General features: G+C 35.2%; 1 protein-coding gene across 6 annotated transcripts in view; it reads left to right on the forward strand.

Moving 5' to 3' along the window:
• LOC138698600 (uncharacterized) overlaps positions 1–20,880 on the forward strand; it is a 101,306-nt gene that overhangs the window by 15,226 nt on the left and 65,200 nt on the right. For all 6 annotated transcript variants that reach the window (XM_069824639.1, XM_069824638.1, XM_069824637.1 and 3 more), the window contains 2 exons: positions 1,337–2,609; positions 18,745–18,932. In XM_069824639.1, coding sequence (XP_069680740.1) covers positions 1,337–2,609; positions 18,745–18,932 — 1,461 coding nt within the window. The remainder of the gene's footprint in view (positions 1–1,336; positions 2,610–18,744; positions 18,933–20,880) is intronic.

The following is a 20,880-nucleotide window of genomic DNA, read 5'->3' on the forward strand; positions in this document are numbered from 1 at the left end:
AACCAGATAGACATACCAAGTGAATTTCAACCTGGGCTTGGCCGCTTGACCAGAGCCTGTGCAGAACTCTACTATGTATCTCCCAAAGAACGTATATGCAAGGCATACCAAAAGCCTGAATAACCCAAACCTAATCTGTCACTAATTCTCGACACTATGAAAACGTGCATATTTCACAGTTCCGCAATTTGCACAAAGACATTTATCAGACAATATGCCATGCCTTAATAAAAATCATCGCAATTCTTCAATATTCAACAATGGCCCCTTTCAAAATTGCAAAACTATCCATTGACAATTGTCACACAAACCATGCACTTCACTGGATCCTGCCACCTCCATGATTGTTAACCAAACGACTCAATGATTTAACTTTGTATAATATAATCAAAATCTATCATCTACATAAATGGCAATAGGGGAAATCCACGGACCAGTTACGAAAAAACATTTCGATACAGTAACTTCATAATCTTAGATGCATATAGACCTCTGATTACTGGAGAGTCATATTTTATAACGAAGCAGGTAAAATCATAATAGTACATTATGCAACGAGCCTATAATGGTAGTAATTAAGATGCGAGGATGTTTATGAAATGAGCGCAAGCGAGTTTCATAATTTTCATACAAGCGTCTTAATTACCATTATAGGCAAGTTTCATATGACTTTTTATGCTCGACCATATTTCTAACTTGAAATTATTCATAAATATTCATGTTATTGTTATGTGAGTGAGTGCAATAGCCTACCTCATGAATTGTGAGATGTGCGCAGACGCGAAAGTATTCATTTTTTCCGGGAAACGAATGTCGACGACCTTGATATAATCTAGAGAGTAAGATAAAGATGTCTTGATATAAACTTGAAATTGAATTCGACATTGAAAAACGAGATGACAAATTGAATTTATTTGAATATTATTTACAATTAACTCTAATTATTATTATAGTAACAGAACATAACCTTCTGCGACAGTATTGGATTTCCAGCCTCCGTGACCTTTCGATAGTTGTCTTTCGATTGCATATCTGAGAATAATCGAAAACCTGAACTTTAATGAATAGGTGTACTTTAATGACATGCATTAAAGGACTGCTGCCAGGTGTATAATTACTACATTTCGGCATGGTCGAGCATAAAAATCAAATAAGCACAGAACAAACATTTTATTGCTTGATCGCCACTTTTAAAGTGTAAATAATGTGCTCAAACTGACATCAACTTCGAAGATATGATTTTTTTATTTTACTGGCATCGTGATGGGTAACATAATACATTTTCCTTCCGAGTTATTTAAAAGATTTCACTGCATTGCTGATGTTTTCTGTGCAGGTCATTTTGTTCAATTCACCGGCCAATCCAGAAGATTGACCCATCGATACTGAGGGATGTGAAGAACAGAGATGCCACGTGCACCATCTGCTATGACAGCATCGAGCCTACTGCCAGCTGCTCGACTCTGTGGGCACCTTGCTGTCGCATCAACGCTTGGTTCCACCGGGACTGTGTGCAGAGGCTTGCAATGAGTGCAGGCTACTTCTTCAAGTGTCCACTGTGCAACAACAAGTCCGTGTTCCAGAAGGCGATGCTGGACTTCGGCATCTATATTCCAGAACAGGATGCTTCCTGGGAACTAGTCCCAAATGCTTACCAGGAACTACTGCATCGACACAATCGTTGTGATGCCTTGCGATGTAATTGTCCCAAGGGACGACAACACGAAATGATGGGGACGCGTTGGGAACTGGTGCTGTGCAGATACTGTGGGTCACAAGGCGTCCATGTGGGGTGTGGGCCCCTCAAGTGGTCGAACCCGGAGTGGGAGTGTGAGGATTGTAAGACAATGCTGCAAAATGCGCAAGATAGGAGGAACTCTGAAGAAGACGACGATGAAGACAATGCTGCTGAAGAACCTCCTTGCAGATATCGCCGTCGACAAGTTGGTCGGAAGCATCGGTCGCAGTCATCAGACTCTTCCTCGTGTTCCTCACAGAGCCCACACAGGACTCTGACTGGCGGGCCTGTCTCTCCTCCCACACCCATTGCTGTTGTAGACGTTAGTGACGATGAAGTGATAGAGATCATTGATGACGATCCTCCAGTCAGACAGGACAACCGTAGTGTCATCTTGTCGCCTGATGGTGTTGCTATTCCAGTAGTTCAGATCTCGAACATTATGGCAGATCCTGATGTGGTAGGTGACCTGAAAGTGAAGATTCCTGGGCAGCTGAATGACATACAGCAGGTACAGCTTCCGAGTCATGAGGTACAGGAGGTACAGCCTGTGAGAAATGAGGTACAGGAGGTACCTGTGAAACAGATACAGCAAGTACAACCTGTGCGGCCTTCCCCAGCACCTGCAACATCTAGTAGCATCACCACGCCTCTCAGGCCACTGTTACCCAAAGTGAACAATGTAGATGTGGATGAAGGCTGCAGTGCAAACAAACGGCTGAAAACTGATACCGCCATGTTCACTTCACAGCCAAATATTTCAGTCAGTGGACAGTCGAGTGCGACACCTGTTGGTGGCTTACTGAAGACCTACTTGACAGAGAGTACACAGAGGGACATTGCTGGAGGCAATGGGCAGACGTACAGTCAGGTAAATTTCTTTCAGCTAAATTATTTGTGTTATTAATATCTGTTTGTAAATTAGTATGAAAGATTTTGTATGTATCATCACCTTATTGTTAAAGGTTGGGTTTCGGTGTAGAGTGGGCATTGGAAGCACTTCTCATTCTTATTGTGTGTTGTGGGAATAAGGTTAGACTAGGCTAGTAGAAAACTTAAGCAGTAGAGACTATATGTCTTGCAGAAAGAAATGGATTTGTCAAATGAAATTGTGAATGATATGACGAACCTTTATTTAACGTATGGTTATTTTAATTGCTGTGTATTCTGTATAATTATTACCTTTTCAATTCCTTCCTTGTAGAAATATAAAGCTAATAACATTGTCAAGTGCTCAACATCAGACATTGTCTGTTGTTTTCTAATGCCAGGCGTTTGACAATAAAGTCATTTGACCTCTTGCACTCCAATATTTTTCAAAGATATTGTCATGGCCAGCCACTGAAGCACAGATTTTGAGGTGTTCCGAATCCATTTCTTGGTTTGAGTTGCACAATGGGCAGTTAGGGGACTGATATATTCCAATTCTATGCAGATGCTTGGCCAAACAATCATGGCCTGTTGCCAATCTAAATGCAGTTACAGACGATTTTCGTGGTAAATCGGGAATTAACTATGGATTATGATGCAGAGAGTTCCATTTTTTCCCTTGAGATTGTGTTATCAAATTTTGTTTGTTGAAGTCTAAGTATATATGACATTGTGTGTATGCGTAAAAGTCTGAAGACTGGTTGGAACCTTATAAGTGACACCAATAGGCATCACTCATGAGGCAACTAAGGCAGGATTTTATTCTCTATGGTCACACAAGCTATCAATTATTTTATACAACAAACATTGCTATGATAACGTAAATAGTTGGATTTCCTGATGTTATGGAAGCAGTTTATTTGTAGAAATTAACAGAAAATAACGATGTTATTAAGTGAAAGTCAGAGAATTGAGATTTTAATGATGATTGGATTTGGTGACAGGAAACATACACAAGATGAAGTATGTGCACTTTTCAATTAAACACATCCAGATTGATCTCCTATTTATTAATCTACTGTGAATAGAATACAAAACAAATTCAATGAAAATGGACATGTGAGAGATGTCCAATGATCTGGTAGACCATTATCAACTACTGAAGACTTGGAGCTAGACATTTTGATAACAGTGAAAGATAATCCACATTCTTCACTTACTGAATTACAATCTACATTTGATGTATCGAGAACAACCATCTGGAGACTGCTACATTGTAATAAATATCATCCTTATGAAGTGCAGGCCTCGCAGGAGCTAACGGAAGATGTTGGAGACAGAAGATTGCAATTCTGTGTGGCAATGACCACCTCTGCGATAGAGACCTCAATTTCGTATCAAGCTTGCTTTTCTTTGATGAATCTACATTTTGTCTGAATGGAGAAGTGAGTAGACAAAATTGCAGGTACTGGTCAGAAACTAACCCATGCTGGATGGTAGAAACTCTCCGCAATTTTCCCAGAAGGTAAACAAGTGTATGGGCAGGGATTCTACAGTAGGATGTAGAATTGTGGGCCCCTACTTTTTTGATGATACAGGATCTAGACTTAACTAATGATTCCATCTGATATCTGGTGTTCCCTAATAGATGGGTCATAAGAAGAGGATTTGTAGAGTGGCCTGCAAGATCGCCGGATCTTTCCCTTCTTGATTACTTTCTATGGGGTTATTTGAAATAAGAGGTCTGACAGTTTAAAAATGGGACTGCTCCACTCTCGAGGGTGAAAGAAAGGTTGCGGATTGCTAGTGCAAGTTGTAAACATTGAAGGTTCTGCAATGCAGCGGGGCTGGTTCATCTCGCTATTCAACTTAGTTTGTTATTGAGAGTGGTTTGAAGTGGACGTTGCATTGTTAACTTGCCAGAATAATGCCTAGTGGAAAGATTGAACAGCATATTAATCTCAAATTTCTTGTGAAACTGGGAAAATTCCCAACGGAGTGCATTCAATTATTAAAGCAGGTGTATGGTGCTAATTTAATGTCACTTCATGAGTGGCACAATAGTAATATGCATTACAAGAGCGGTATGTTGAAGTTTTCATGTTCGAGGAAAAGTTTGAAAAAGCGAAACGTAGTTGAGCTTTTTTAATTTCCGAGAATTGAAAGAAAGCATACCGCTCGTGTAGCGTACATTATTTTGTGCGAAGATCGTTTATTACATACCTGAAGGAGGAATTTCTAATTAGTTGCAATGAAATCTCCATCTTGGTTTCTGTTCAATGACGGCAAATTTGCAAAACAAAAATATCTATCTTCAACATTGTTGCTTTAAAATGTTTTCTGTGTTTACTATACTCCAGCAGGCCGTGATATACGTGTCTTTTTTTCGCCCAGTCTATGATGAGTCTGGAATCTTGTTGATTTTTTCACAGCTTCCTTAATGTTACTTGCATCACGAATGCAGTAACTTTAGTGGAGTTGTAGAGTTTACTTAATTTTTGCAAATATTTAAAAACAATAATTAACAGTGCAATTTAGGTGAAATTGCAGTGGTAAGTTTCCAATTTATAATTGTTACTATATTGAACGTCTCTAAAAATAATATGTTAAAAGCCTAAAGCAGTAAAATCAATATGTCACTTAAGCGGTAAGAAGAGGGAAATTGTTGTGTGTGTTAGGTTGGGAATACTGAATGTGGAATTTTAGACTTTCTGCGGATTGGTTTTGTGCGGAAAGTAAGCAAATACGCACGATCTCGCAGAAAAGCTTTAGTGAGGGTCGGGAGGAAGTGGAAGATGAACATCCAGGTCAAAATTCAAAGCAATGCTAATTGTTTCTTTGACATCAGAGGGGTTGTCTTGGTTGAATGAGTGCCTGAGGGTCAAACTGAAACCAGCATTATTATATTGAGGTTTCGACAGGGCTGAGAGAATGAGTGATGAAGAAGAAGAAGGCGTCGGTTCTTTGGAAGAACAACACTTGGATGCTGCATCAGGACAATGCACCCACACACAATGCTCTTTCGGTGAAGAAGTTTCTAGTTAAATACATTCCAGTGCTTGAACATCATCCATATTCACCAGATTTAGCCTCCTGTGACGACTTCCTCTTCCTCAGAATAAAAAGTGTCCTGGGGAACCCATTTTCTGACTGTCAAAGAGGCAAAGGCAAAAACAGCACAACAACTGAAAATGTGGAGGGTTGATGAGCTGTAGCAGTGTTATGAACAATGGAAGACTTGCATGCAGCGATCTGTAGACAGGAAAGTACATTGAAGGGGACAAGAGTTAAATGGCAAGTTTCTGGAAATTAACCACGTTTTTTAAATTAGTCCCATTTTTAAAGGTAAGGTATTTTCTACGAAGCCTGCTGATATTGATGAGTTGAAAAGAAAAATACAAGTGGAGTGTAGAGGAATACCACCCGCAGTCATTGAAAATGTTAAACAGGAATTTTTTTCTGGATCTTTCACATTGCCAGATCGTAAATGGGCAACATTTTGAACATTTAATTAATTGAACATTTGATTCTGTAACACATTTATTTTAACTATTTATTTTGTTACCGTAGCAACATTTGTTGTAGAGAACAATTGATAGCTTATGTAACCATGGAAAATAATGAAAACTTTCAGATGGTATGCAGAAAAATACAGGGTGTCGTTTAAAAATGTTTCCGATGTGTCACAACTCGCACAGCAATGATATCAAGAATAGTTTGTTTTCTTGAAAAAGTGTCTTTTTAAAATATACTGTTCGGCATGTCTAAGCATTTTTCGAAAAACATTTCCATTTAGCTGTAGCAGAAAATCTGCATGACTTTTGAAATGCACTGTATGGTTTATAGTGCTGTAGGTGTTACCCAGCCTGTATTATACTGTAGTTACTGTTGCTGTCTTGTGTGCAGTAGAGTTACTTTAGTTGTCCTGTGATCATTATAGTGCTGTAGGTATTACACTGTTATAGTTTGTAGTTGTTCTGTGATTATAGTGTTGTAGATGTTTCCCTGTTGTGGTTATAATTTTTATTGTCCTGTGATTATTACATTGCTGTAGGTGTTACCTTGTGGTTTTTATAGTGCTGTAGGTGTTACCCTGTGGTTTTTATAGTGCTGTAGGTGTTACCCTGTGGTTTTTATAGTGCTGTAGGTGTTACCTTGTGATTTTTATAGTGCTGTACGTGTTACCTTGTGGTTTTTATAGTGCTGTAGGTGTTACCCTGTGGTTTTTATAATGCTGTACGTGTTACCTTGTGGTTTTTATAGTGCTGTAGGTGTTACCCTGCGGTTTTTATAGTGCTGTAGGTGTTACCCTGTGGTTTTTATAGTGCTGTAGGTGTTACCCTGTGGTTTTTATAGTGCTGTAGGTGTTACCCTGTGGTTTTTATAGTGCTGTAGGTGTTACCCTGTGGTTTTTATAGTGCTGTAGGTGTTACCCTGTGGTTTTTATAGTGCTGTAGGTGTTACCTTGTGATTTTTATAGTGCTGTAGGTGTTACCTTGTGGTTTTTATAGTGCTGTAGGTGTTACCCTGTGGTTTTTATAGTGCTGTAGGTGTTACCCTGTGGTTTTTATAGTGCTGTAGGTGTTACCCTGTGGTTTTTATAGTGCTGTAGGTGTTACCCTGTGGTTTTTATAGTACTGTAGGTGTTACCCTGTGGTTTTTATAGTGCTGTAGGTGTTACCCTGTGGTTTTTATAGTGCTGTAGGTGTTATCTTGTGGATTATTATATTGCTATAAGTATTACCCTGTAGTTTTTATAGTGCTGTACGTGTTACCTTGTGGTTTTTATAGTGCTGTAGGTGTTACCCTGTGGTTTTTATAGTGCTGTAGGTGTTACCTTGTGGTTTTTATAGTGCTGTAGGTGTTACCCTGTGGTTTTTATAGTGCTGTAGGTGTTACACTGTGGTTTTTATAGTGCTGTAGGTGTTACCCTGTGGTTTTTATAGTGCTGTAGGTGTTACCCTGTGGTTTTTATAGTGCTGTAGGTGTTACCCTGTGGTTTTTATAGTGCTGTAGGTGTTACCTTGTGATTTTTATAGTGCTGTAGGTGTTACCTTGTGGTTTTTATAGTGCTGTAGGTGTTACCCTGTGGTTTTTATAGTGCTGTAGGTGTTATCTTGTGGATTATTATATTGCTATAAGTATTACCCTGTGGTTTTTATAGTGCTGTAGGTGTTACCTTGTGATTTTTATAGTGCTGTAGGTGTTACCTTGTGGTTTTTATAGTGCTGTAGGTGTTACCCTGTGGTTTTTATAGTGCTGTAGGTGTTACCCTGTGGTTTTTATAGTGCTGTAGGTGTTACCTTGTGATTTTTATAGTGCTGTAGGTGTTACCCTGTGGTTTTTATAGTGCTGTAGGTGTTATCTTGTGGATTATTATATTGCTATAAGTATTACCCTGTAGTTTTTATAGTGCTGTACGTGTTACCTTGTGGATTATTATATTGCTATAAGTATTACCCTGTGGTTTTTATAGTGCTGTAGGTGTTACCCTGTGGTTTTTATAGTGCTGTAGGTGTTATCTTGTGGATTATTATATTGCTATAAGTATTACCCTGTGGTTTTTATAGTGCTGTAGGTGTTACCTTGTGATTTTTATAGTGCTGTAGGTGTTACCTTGTGGTTTTTATAGTGCTGTAGGTGTTACCTTGTGGTTTTTATAGTGCTGTAGGTGTTACCTTGTGGTTTTTATAGTGCTGTAGGTGTTACCTTGTGATTTTTATAGTGCTGTAGGTGTTACCTTGTGGTTTTTATAGTGCTGTAGGTGTTACCTTGTGGTTTTTATAGTGCTGTAGGTGTTATATTGTGGATTATTATATTGCTATAAGTATTACCCTGTAGTTTTTATAGTGCTGTAGGTGTTATATTGTGGATTATTATATTGCTATAAGTATTACCCTGTAGTTTTTATAGTGTTGTAGGTGTTATCTTGTAGATTATTATATTGCTATAAGTATTACCCTGTACTTTTTATAGTGCTGTAGGTGTTATATTGTGGATTATTATATTGCTATAAGTATTACCCTGTAGTTTTTATAGTGTTGTAGGTGTTATATTGTAGATTATTATATTGCTATAAGTATTACCCTGTACTTTTTATAGTGCTGTAGGTGTTATATTGTGGATTATTATATTGCTATAAGTATTACCCTGTAGTTTTTATAGTGCTGTAGGTGTTATATTGTGGATTATTATATTGCTATAAGTATTACCCTGTAGTTTTTATAGTGTTGTAGGTGTTATCTTGTAGATTATTATATTGCTATAAGTATTACCCTGTACTTTTTATAGTGCTGTAGGTGTTATATTGTGGATTATTATATTGCTATAAGTATTACCCTGTAGTTTTTATAGTGTTGTAGGTGTTATCTTGTAGATTATTATATTGCTATAAGTATTACCCTGTAGTTTTTATAGTGCTGTAGGTGTTATATTGTGGATTATTATATTGCTATAAGTATTACCCTGTAGTTTTTATAGTGTTGTAGGTGTTATCTTGTAGATTATTATATTGCTATAAGTATTACCCTGTACTTTTTATAGTGCTGTAGGTGTTATATTGTGGATTATTATATTGCTATAAGTATTACCCTGTAGTTTTTATAGTGCTGTAGGTGTTATATTGTGGATTATTATATTGCTATAAGTATTACCCTGTAGTTTTTATAGTGTTGTAGGTGTTATCTTGTAGATTATTATATTGCTATAAGTATTACCCTGTACTTTTTATAGTGCTGTAGGTGTTATATTGTGGATTATTATATTGCTATAAGTATTACCCTGTAGTTTTTATAGTGTTGTAGGTGTTACCCTGTAGTTTTTATAGTGTTGTAGGTGTTACCTTGTGGTTTTTATAGTGCTGTAGGTATTACCCTATAGTTTTTATAGTGCTGTAGCTGTTACTGTGTGGTTATTGTGGTGCTATAGGTATTATGCTGTGGTTTTTATAGTGCCATAGATGTCAGCCTGCTGTTTTTATGGTGATGTGATAATTATAGTGTTGTATTACCGTGTGTTGTCTATAGTGCTGTAGAGATAATAGACTGTGGTGTTTATAGTGACGTATTAGTCTATTGTTATGGTCAGGGACCGAATTTTTAGATAAGTTATTAAAAGTTAAAAATGAGACAGGGTATACTTCAGTGGATTTGTTGTCTGTAACACAGTTTTAAGGCCTTATTCCCAATACTGAAATCTAACAGAGGAGAACTGGAGAATGAGTCTAGTGAAGCACACATGCTATTTGTAAATAATGTTTGGAATCATTTATTTGAACTTTTTGCAAAGCTAGCATCACCTACTGAAGCCATCCCTTTAGTGCAAGCTGTACCAGTAGTATGAATGGCCCGAACTTCGTCAATTAAGGGAATGAACAGGTGAAATATTCAAATTATGCATTTGTGATGCTAATGGACTGAAATTTTTACCACAGAGTGCTGATATGTATTTAAAACATCCCTATAAATTTCATCAATGTATCTTAATTAGTTTTGAAGAAATTAATTATTTACCAATTAATACTAATTAATATTTAAAAAATGCTGCATGATGAACGCTTAACATTATGAATTTAAAAAATATATAGAACAGTTCCTCTAACAATAATAAAACATCTATCACATGATTTTTAGTTAGCACTTCTTAGTTACTGAGAAAAAAATTCAAAACTGGGTGAGTGCCAATTTAAAGAAAAAAATTAATTTCATGCATCTTAATCAATTTATATCTTGGCAAATAATAAATATTTTAAAAATCCATGTGACAGTCTTTTTCCTTTAGGTAATGTGGGCTTGTGGTAAAAATTTCATCACTATTGGTTAAGAAATGCATCATATGGAGCAATTTGAACATGTTAAAATGTAATAAAATTTAAAAGGGAGAAAATCAAGTTTTAAAGTACAACACTATGTTTGAGTACTTACACATTATGGAAATTGCTTAAAACCCTCCTGCCTGATATGTTGACCCCTCCTGCTGCTTTTTCCTACTTTCAGTGACACTTTTTGACAAACGTAGCTTCTTCCTGCTTGTTTTGAAGTTCTCACTGGTTGAAGTAGCCGCTTGCTGCAGTCGACGCTTGTCTCTCCTATTGCCAATTTTGTATGCTGCAGGAGATAATTTCACTGTTGACACTAAATCTCTCATGGAAATGTTTGCTGTACAACCCATGTTAAATTCAGTCACAGCAGAAGTAACAGCCACTTCAAGTTTTTTTTTTTGATACAAAAATTTCTTTTGGGCACTTCCGCCATATCACACTATGAACACTTTCATTCACATTTTGAGTTTTTCCTGCAGTGCACTTGCTAAGAAGTTCATCACTAGCTAGTCTACAGTACACTGGCATGATTTTAGCCACAACATCAGGTCGCAACACTGTCTTCATGGTTTTCAAGTCATGCTTCGGAACAGCTTCTTGCTTCGCAATGGCCCGGTTGAAGAAGCACCATGACTTTTCACCACTAGGGCATCTTGAATGCAGGGGCTTGTCATCCGTGGACATTGCATGGTCAAGTGTTGCATAGATGGTTTTCTTCATCTTGTTTACATCGGGGATATTATCAATAATGGCCTTTCTGTAGTAATTTTGCAGTCGAGGTATCATTTCTGCAGTCAGACTTCCCTTTTTTTTGCCTCCGATTGAGGAATCTGTCCCTCTCCATTCCCTAACAATATTCTGTAGACCTTTACCTACTCTCTTAGCAACGTGGTTCACACATTCTTCTTTTCTAATGTCAATGCCTTCACCATAAACTTGAAGCTGCTGAAGGTGATGGTGTGTTTTTGCATCCCCGTCAGACAATAAGGTTGTGTACCTCATATTACACAACCTAATGGACCGGGTCCAGAGAATTTCTGCAGCTTTCATCTCCATGGCATTTGAAGATCCATCAAAATTTTTCTCACAAACACCAGCATCTTTGTGACTTTGATACCACTGTTTATATTCGTCACTTGCAACATCCATTTTTTTTTCTGTCTTTTCACAAGTACTGCAATATTTTGACATTATTTCAAAATCTAACACTAGCCCTGTTAAAATATCTATGACTAAACCTAAACCATACTTTGATGTATGTCCACGCTTCATCCATGTGCCATCGTATGACACACCAATATTTATAACATCACTATCACTAATAGAACTGTCCACTTCCATGTGAGCTCGTCTAACTGCAGAGTGAGCATTTCTCAACACATGTTGTCTAACAAGTTTGTTTTCTTCCGTCAGTTTTATCAGATGAGAGTTGAAGGATGGTGAACTCAAACCTGCCATACCCATAGCCATACAATGTTGTTCCATAGCAGAGTGTCCTTTTCCCATGGTAACAAAGGCGTTGACCATTCTCCTATTTACATCGAAGGGAGGTCGAGTTGACTCAGTGTTACCTACCTTAGGGCTTGTATACATTTCATTCAACACTGTGTTGCAATTATAACACTTCACTATCACTTTAAATGCAAAGCCTGATGGTTCAGTAAGCTCAGCTTTTGCACTATCCATTCCACATTCACCACATTTTACTCCTTTATACAGTTCACTCCACAAACTTACATGCACTAATGTGTAGTCTTCACTACACTGGGGGGCACTTATATTTGAATTCTCCTGCAAGTTGCCATATTTTATCAACTTTATCTCACTAGCACTTTGTTTATTATTTGTTTCTTTTGACACTTGATCTTCATTATCACCAACTAGGCCTAACACATTTTCTTGTTGCACACATTCCACAATAGTTTTGGCATTCTTCCACCTTATATTTGCTAAATTTTTAGCCCTATTAGCATATTTTGATCGTTTCTTGCCCTTATTATGAATGTCACTTAGTCTATTCATGTTTAGAAAACTAAAACTATGCCTAAAATGCTAAATGTTGAGTTATACACGTGGTCTTGAATGTTATTGTGACGATTCCTAACCTAATGCACTTATACTAACTTATTCACACAAATATATACAACTAATTGAATACAAAATTAGTGTAAAACTTTAATAACATCCTAAATAACACGAAATCAGCAAAACAAGTATGAATATTCACGTACAAACGCACAAACTCGAGAAGAAACGGTCCACAAACAATATTTTGCCGTTCAGTTTCAAAACGAAGTATTTGCAGGGCTGACAGGCAAGCTGATAGTATATTCAGGAGTGACAACAAACTTAATTTCACTAGATACACACCAGAAAAAAAACTAGCCCGCTTTATTCAAATTACAAAGCTCAACATAAACTTTAGAGCTGACAGCTCGTTTAAAGGGCAACGAAGCACGTGCAAGCAGACATTTAAACGTCATGTGACACGGTTTAAAGGGCTCCCAAATAAAAAATGAGGCCATATTATGAAAGTAGAAGGTTTAAATAAAATTATGAACATAAAAACAAAAATTTGTATTTTTTTCCATTTTTCCACATTTTTCACTTGTTCGTTCCCTTAAATGGTGAACACAGTTTCATCAGTCACTATAATTGGCTATTGCTTTCAAACATTATTTATATCAGAAATTACACATACTCCCGCACTAAAAAAATTAAGGTTCATTTTGATGCAGATTTTCCTTTCAGTACAGATTAATTTTGTTTAGAAATGCTGAATGTTAGTGATGTTGACAATATGGAACTATCTCCAATTAAATTTATTTGAACAATTTACAAACTTTGTTCAGATGTTGATAGTAAAGATTTACAAAATTACAGCACCATTTTTCTTGTTCATATACAAGTAATGTATTAGTAATATTAACTTAATTTTTAAGGTAACAAATTATTACTCACGTTCATAGCTTCATAAGTATGTCAGGAGGTGTTGAACTTATTTCTACTTTGTCTATATCGCTCATATCAGACATTTTAAAATTAAATATTGATTGAAAAACCACGAACTTGCAAAAACGAAACTGTTTCTATTTGTTTATTTTCTTGGTTATGATGACTAGGCATACAATATTGCTTAAAATGTTTTGTTTGCCACTATTTCAGACTACGAGTATGTCGATAGAGCCATATTGTGAATAGCATTAAAATTCAACATTTCTAGTTAAATGTATAGTTTTTACCTACTACTTACGCAACTAGTCGTAGAAAAACAGCATATTTAACACTCATAAAATGTTTTGCAATTCATTTTTATAGTTTTCAGAGAAGTCTGTATTGTATATTAAAAGTATTTACTTCAGTCACTGACTTCACAGCATATGTTTAAGGTATTAAACCTTGCATTACATGTTTAAAGGACGTATGAACGTTTTCGTTGGATTATGCCAACATCATCAGATACGACGTACATTTCAGCAATATCAATAATCTCTACATAATCTCTACACATACAATACATATTTAATGACATGCAAAATAAAACATACTAAAAACCAACATGGTTATAATACACACTGACATTCTTGTATGACTGCCCTTATTATCAATTAATTAAAATACACGTGTAAGTTGCAAAATATTTATGTTTGCAAGTCTTCACACATGGAATAATGAAGTAACATGATGTAAAAGGAATAAAAAATAAAATATAAAACTAAACTATTATGAATGTGAAGAGTTGCAAATTACAGTATTTAATTACATTTATTATATTCATATTTCTGTTTCCCAATAATGCACATATTTCAACCATTCAAGACAAATTACGAGACACACACCATGATACACACGTTCTGAATGGTTGAAATATGTGCATTATTGTGAAACAGAAATATGGATATAATAAATATAATTAAATACTGTAATTTGCAACTCTTCACATTCATAATACATAATTACCTTAGTTTTATATTTTATTTTTTATTCCTTTTACATCATGTTACCACAGTCTACTATATACAGTCGCGAAGCTCAATATGTAGTAAAAATGCAAACATGGATAGTTGCCCACCACTAGGATCGCTACTATCGCCTCATCATCGCAGATCTCTCTCCTAGCAGCCGACAAAATATGTTACACTTTCGTTGTCGTGTTCTTTTGGAAAAATTAACACCTTCCTTCCATTATTGAAATATTAAATGCATAAAGTTAATTTATTATTTTAATGAAGTATATTAAATTCCACCATAAACTCGAAGATACCTGCAAGAAATAAGTTAATATAATTTTTGTTTGTGCAAAACAAACTGAAATTTACTATAATAGCTTCACTCATTCAAGATTATAGCGATAATTAACTATGAAACCAATAAATATTAATTTGCATTTCTCTTTACAACAATAATAATGGAAATATGAATTAATGGAGTAACTTACGTGTACCGGTACTTGTAGTGTAGGCTTAGGTAGTTAACAAAGTGGGATGAGGTTAAGCAATAATAATCACACCAGAATTGGAAATAAAACGTGATCAATAAATTTTATTGTAACAGACTTTTTCTACGTCTCAACAAATAAAAATAACAACAAAATTAACAGCTATAATTAAAAACATATCCTTTGAAAAAAAAATTAGGGCTAAGCAATAATAATCCCACCAGAATTGAAAATAAAACGTGATCAATAAATTTCATTAAAACAAACTTAATTTTTCTACGCCTTTAGTAAAATAACACATAAAAATAATAACAAAATTAATAGCTACAATTAAAAATATATCCTCTGAAAAAAAAAAGTAGACCTAACCTTTATTTCTCTGGAAATTTAGCAGCCTAACCGGTATCTAATGTCCTTTCGGTTAGACTGAAACATTTCATTGTGAAATTTAAGGATATAATGTATTCTAACAGTCACAAAGAACTTCAAATTAACAGTTTTGTTTCTGCACAGCATTCTTGTGGAAACCCAGGAACCTTTCTGAATCTTTCGGAAATCGGAAAAAGGATAACTCTGGCCTCTTTCGCTTACTGTTGCTACAGTTTATAGCACTACAAACGTCTCCTCCTTGTCCCATATTATTATTCCAATTATTATATTTTAGCCATTGACATTTTCATTATAACCAATAACGAACATTTCACAAGCACCAATGTGAAACACGCAACGAGCTAGCACTCGATAGAAATACGACACAGTCCAAAGTCGATCATGGACAGTCTATTGTTTCTAGTTGCTAACCGCTTGGAGCGCTTTATCACGAGATTTGCAAAAAAACACCTCAAGCTTCGCGACTGTATATAGTAGACTGTGATGTTACTTCATTATTCCATGTGTGAAGACTTGCAAACATATATATTTTGCAAATTACACGTGTATTTTAATTAATTGATAATAAGAGCAGTCATACAAGAATGTCGGTGTGTATTATAACCATGTTGCCATGTTGGTTTTTAGTATGTTTTATTTTGCATGCCAGTAAATGTGTATTGTATGTGTAGAGATTATGTAGAGATTATTGATATTGCTGAAATGTATGTCGTATCTGTTGATGATGGCGTAGTCCAACGAAAACGTTCATACGTTCTTTAAACATGTAATGCAAGGTTTAATACCGTAAACATATGCTGTGAAGTCAGTGACTGAAATAAATACTTTTAATATATCTCATAAAATGGATATTATTATTATTATTATTATTATTATTATTATTATTATTATTATTATTATTATTATTATTATTATTATTATTATTATTATGCATTTTAACTTCATACTCGTGTCTGAAGAGCTATTATTATGATTGTTGCATAATATATTATTTTGTTGTTGTAGGAAATACTATTATTTTTAGTAACACTATATTTTACTAAAGTGCTTTAAGAATGGGAAGGCATATGGCTAGATCAGCAGAGTGCTCACAGCAGTAGACAGTGTTGACACATGGTGCGTAAATGAAAGACAGAGACAAAGAAAATGTCAGTCGCTGCATTGTGCAGTGCAGATGACCTGCTTCTTCATTGTTGTTTTAAAATATTTATTACTGAAATCATTTTTATCCCAATTTTTATTATTATTTTTTTTCGTTAATAAATCAGTAGATCTTGGAAGAGTGAAATAAATTGGTCGATATGTAGAAATTTACTTCATTAATGAGAGAGATAGTGCCTCTGTGTGTGTGTTTTTTTTTCCTCGCCTGCTGAAAAACTATAAACTCAAAAGTTACTGAAATGTCAAGACTTGCTGTTTATTTCTTCAGAGAAAAAAGGAGATAATGTATTTGTAGGGTTAAGTTGCGAATTTGGCAATAATGCCACATACTGTAGCGTATCTATGTGTACCTACGTAATTTAGTATGCGTATTAAAACTGAACATTAGAGTCTTCTTTGTTAAAATTAAGCTTTCTGGTTTAATTGAAATTAATCCTCTTGCTTATACCCACTTAGAAGTCCAGACTCTTATTATGGCTGTGGTCTGTGACAATATAAGCCTATGAGTGAAAGTAGTTGTACAGAAGTGAATATGAAAACTGTAACTCAATAAATTGTATTATAAATTATTAAATTTTCCACACAATACCATACTGCTCGCCTGTGAGTGTAGAACTTTCCTTTTGTATATAATAGAGAAAACACCAGAGCCACTTGCAGTTCCTTTAAGAGACATTGTTATGTTAAGTATTATTGTTCAGTAGACATAACACCACAGAAAACAATCTACTCCTGAAATTGAAAAAGTAAATCTATTACTGTTTACAGAGAGGGACTTCGAAGCAAAATATATTGTGTTGGAGGGTGGATAATATGTGGGCCAGTTGACATACGAATTCTGTTCTTGTACAGTCAGTTTCAGATTTTTTAGCTTTAAAGAATGACATAGATTAAAATTCATCCCTGGCCAGAAATATACCGTGATAAGAATAAACATGAGTATATAGTATATACTGAACTTTTTTTTTAGTATATACTCTTCTTAGTAAGAATAAAAACATTTGAGTACCTTCTCATTTTTGATTACATACTCATAACATGGAAGCATAGTAGAATATACTCAAGTGTCCATCTTGTACAGAATATATACTCAAGCTTGATAAGAATAAAAGCTAGTATATTCTCATATTTATAAGTTCGTTCTCATGTTATTCTGAGTATGGTTTGTAGCAGGCTCAATTCTGAATATTTGTTGATTTGTGTTCGGTTTAAAGTTAAATAAGAAAAAAAATGGCAGAATTTATGAACGATGTAGTACGTCATGGAAAAATATAGGAAAAAAACATGAACTCCAGAAGCCTTTTACGCTTCACAAAAGTAAATGTGAAATTGGTTAAACACTTATTTGTTCTTCATAAAAAAACATAACCTATAAAAATATGAATGGCTATCAAATTATAAGGTTAGATTGTATTGTTAAATATAATTAACAATTACAGTTTATTTTGTAAAATTTGAATTGCAAAATGCAATTACTTGTAACTTTAAATTATATATATAAAACTCTCTATAATAATAAAAAATAGAATTAGCATAACTGGAATTCTAGAAATGGATTGTAATCTCTATCCAACATCCCGTAATGACGATTTCCCAGTACTATTTTCTTGTTTCCTGTTTATTAACGTCACTTATCTGATTCACTCTCTCTTTCATGTTTATTTATTTATTCATTTATTTATTTATTTAGGGCCTACTTATTTGTTAGTTTATTTATTTACTTATCTATTTATTTACTTACTTATTTATTTAATTATTTATTTATTCATTTATAAAAAGCAAAACACAAACCACTACAGCATGCGGATAGCATGTGAAAGTCTATAAAAAAAACTGAGCATCATGGTGCAATGTGGTCAAAGAGTATAGATAACACGAGTACATACTAACTTTTAAACGATCAAGAAGACTGTAGAGATGAGTATATCTTCGCGTTAGGTAGAATGTCTTTATTCTTACGAATATGAGTATGTTCTAGTGGTTACGAGTATATAATCACAAGAAGTGCTCATACTCAAAAGTATAAACCTTGAGAAAGTACTTAAGTTTTATTCTTACTACCCATTGTGTGCACGAGAAGGAAAGTAATGCATGGCATATCAGTAGACTAGTGATGATTAACTAGGCAACACCACTCTACTATCATGTGCCTTGTTATTCTGAAAGCGCTTTAGTGCAGTTTTATACATTTACTGTAGTGCTGCTTGTTGCCCTGGGGTAGGAAACAAGCTGCCCACCCTGTGAGCAAGACAGAAGATGTGATGTGACTACACAGGGTTCTCTTCTCTTTTTCTCCTCTCTACAGTGTGTTTCTTCCCATCCCAACAGCCGCTGGTCTGCGCCTCCTCAGTACATGCTAACAGCCGGCGGCCTGGAAATCCAAATAGTTTCTCCTGTGTTCGCCACAAGCAGTGGAATGCAGACTGCGTGGCGTCAGCCTGTCACACCATTGCAGCCTCAGATGCAGTTCCCACCTCAACCTCCACCAGATCCCGTGATCGATCTCGCAAACACAGGTGAGAAATATTTTTGTTTGGTGCATGTCACTGTTGACTAATGTAAACACAAGCACGTTGCTGTCATACTCGTGATTGGCTCCCAGTCGAAACACTCACATGACGCAGGAAAATATAGTTCATATTTGGAAACCATAAACTTGTAATATTTAAAAATAAAAAATTGAATTCTAGTTGTTAATACAATGAAACACATAACTTCACTCATATGTAAAACAATATGTAAAAGAAAAGCTACTTTTATATTAATTTTGTTATGTACTATGAACGCAGATGAATACCAACAGTAATACCAAGGTAGTCTGTTCTTGTAACAAGCTGGCGTCACTTGAGCTCGTAGTTGTTCACGTAAGCACGTGGTACTGAAGTATGGCTTATGCATCCTCGGTGTGTGGTTATTAAACATAAGAGTGGAAACCCTCTCAAAAGCGGAGAAAAACAAATAGTCTTAAATGTATATAATAAGCTAAGTGAGTTTTAATTACAGTAATTATAAAGTAAATGTTTCCTAAGCAAACGAATGCATAGTAGTGAGGTTAGGCCTACTTGAAGAGTAACGGGAAATGTTTAACATGAAACAGAATGTACAACAGTAGGCGGGAACACGTACTGAGAATCTAAGGGGCCAAACATCAGCCAATGAAGCCTCATTTCAGTCACGTGCTATTGTTTACGTTAGGATTTTTCTTACAGCGAAAAGATTATAGTAATAACTGTATTTTGTTTTATGGTACTCTCAACTGCAGAACTTCAGCATTGAATTTAATAGACATTATTGGTTGTTCAGATAAGTCACTAATATGAAGGGTTAGGGGAAATAAGCTGTTCTGAGAAAATGACGTTTTAATGCATGGGCATCGACTGTTCTTTCCCTGCAGTACATACCATCGAACCTGTTTTGCAAGGACTACGTTGCTTATCAGTGTGTAGTGACTCGACAGACTCCTAGTACCTCTGAAAAACAACAGTGTGTAGGGGAGACTGTTGTACATTTAGCATAGTGTACCTTTGAACATTTTTTGTTTTTTTAATTTTTGCTGCTACCTAGAGGACTGAAACTGAAGTAGACTGTAGAGAAAGCTGCTAAGTAGCTCTAGTCGTAGTTTCGGTTTGATTTACTGCAAAGTGGAAGTTCCATGGACAAAAGAAGTTTTTTTTACTACCAAAAGTAAACATTTCGTTCATTGATATATGTTTTCTAACACAAAACCTAATTGTATTTGTTAATATCTTTCAAGTACGGTGTGTTCCCTATCATCTGGTGAGTAATAACATATTTTAATTTCCACGATTTATTCGAATCTCTAGTTTTGGGAGCCATATTTGTTTAAAAGTGCACCCCCTTGTACCTTTGAACACAAAACATCTTGTACCGTGGAACATGTTGCAAAGTACATGATACTATCGGTTTTTGTTTTGTTTTAAGATCATGTCACGAAGTAACTATTGAGTTAAGAGGCCCCCAATTGATCCGGATACCTTAAAGAAAGCTGTTGCAGCAGTTATTGCTCCTCCAGGAAATAAAATCTCAATCAGAGAAGCCTGCTCTGGTTTATGATGGCAAATACATTTTAAATATGATTGTCAGTTTTTACGGCTATATTCCCACCTATATTTCATGTGTTCCGAGGTACCAGAGGATATGTTCCAAGGTACATGAACCTGTTGTACCTTTGAACACATTACATATCCCTTCATTTTATTTTTTCCATACTTAATAGATCTGTAAAACAGGAAAATATATACAGGAAGTTGTAAAGGAATTTTCAGCGATTAGTTCAAGCATTTTTTAATTAAAAAAATTTAATTTCCCAAAATTAAAAAAAATAAAATATGAAAAGTGTTTAAAGGTACAACAGTCTCCCCTACTACTCAACTTAAAAATATCAAAAGGTGGACATCGATGCTTTTTTCCCCTGACCCTTCATATAAGGTACAGTAGGTCTGT

Source organism: Periplaneta americana, chromosome 4 (assembly GCF_040183065.1).
Source record: "Periplaneta americana isolate PAMFEO1 chromosome 4, P.americana_PAMFEO1_priV1, whole genome shotgun sequence".
In the NCBI taxonomy this organism is placed as follows: Eukaryota; Metazoa; Arthropoda; class Insecta; order Blattodea; family Blattidae; genus Periplaneta; species Periplaneta americana.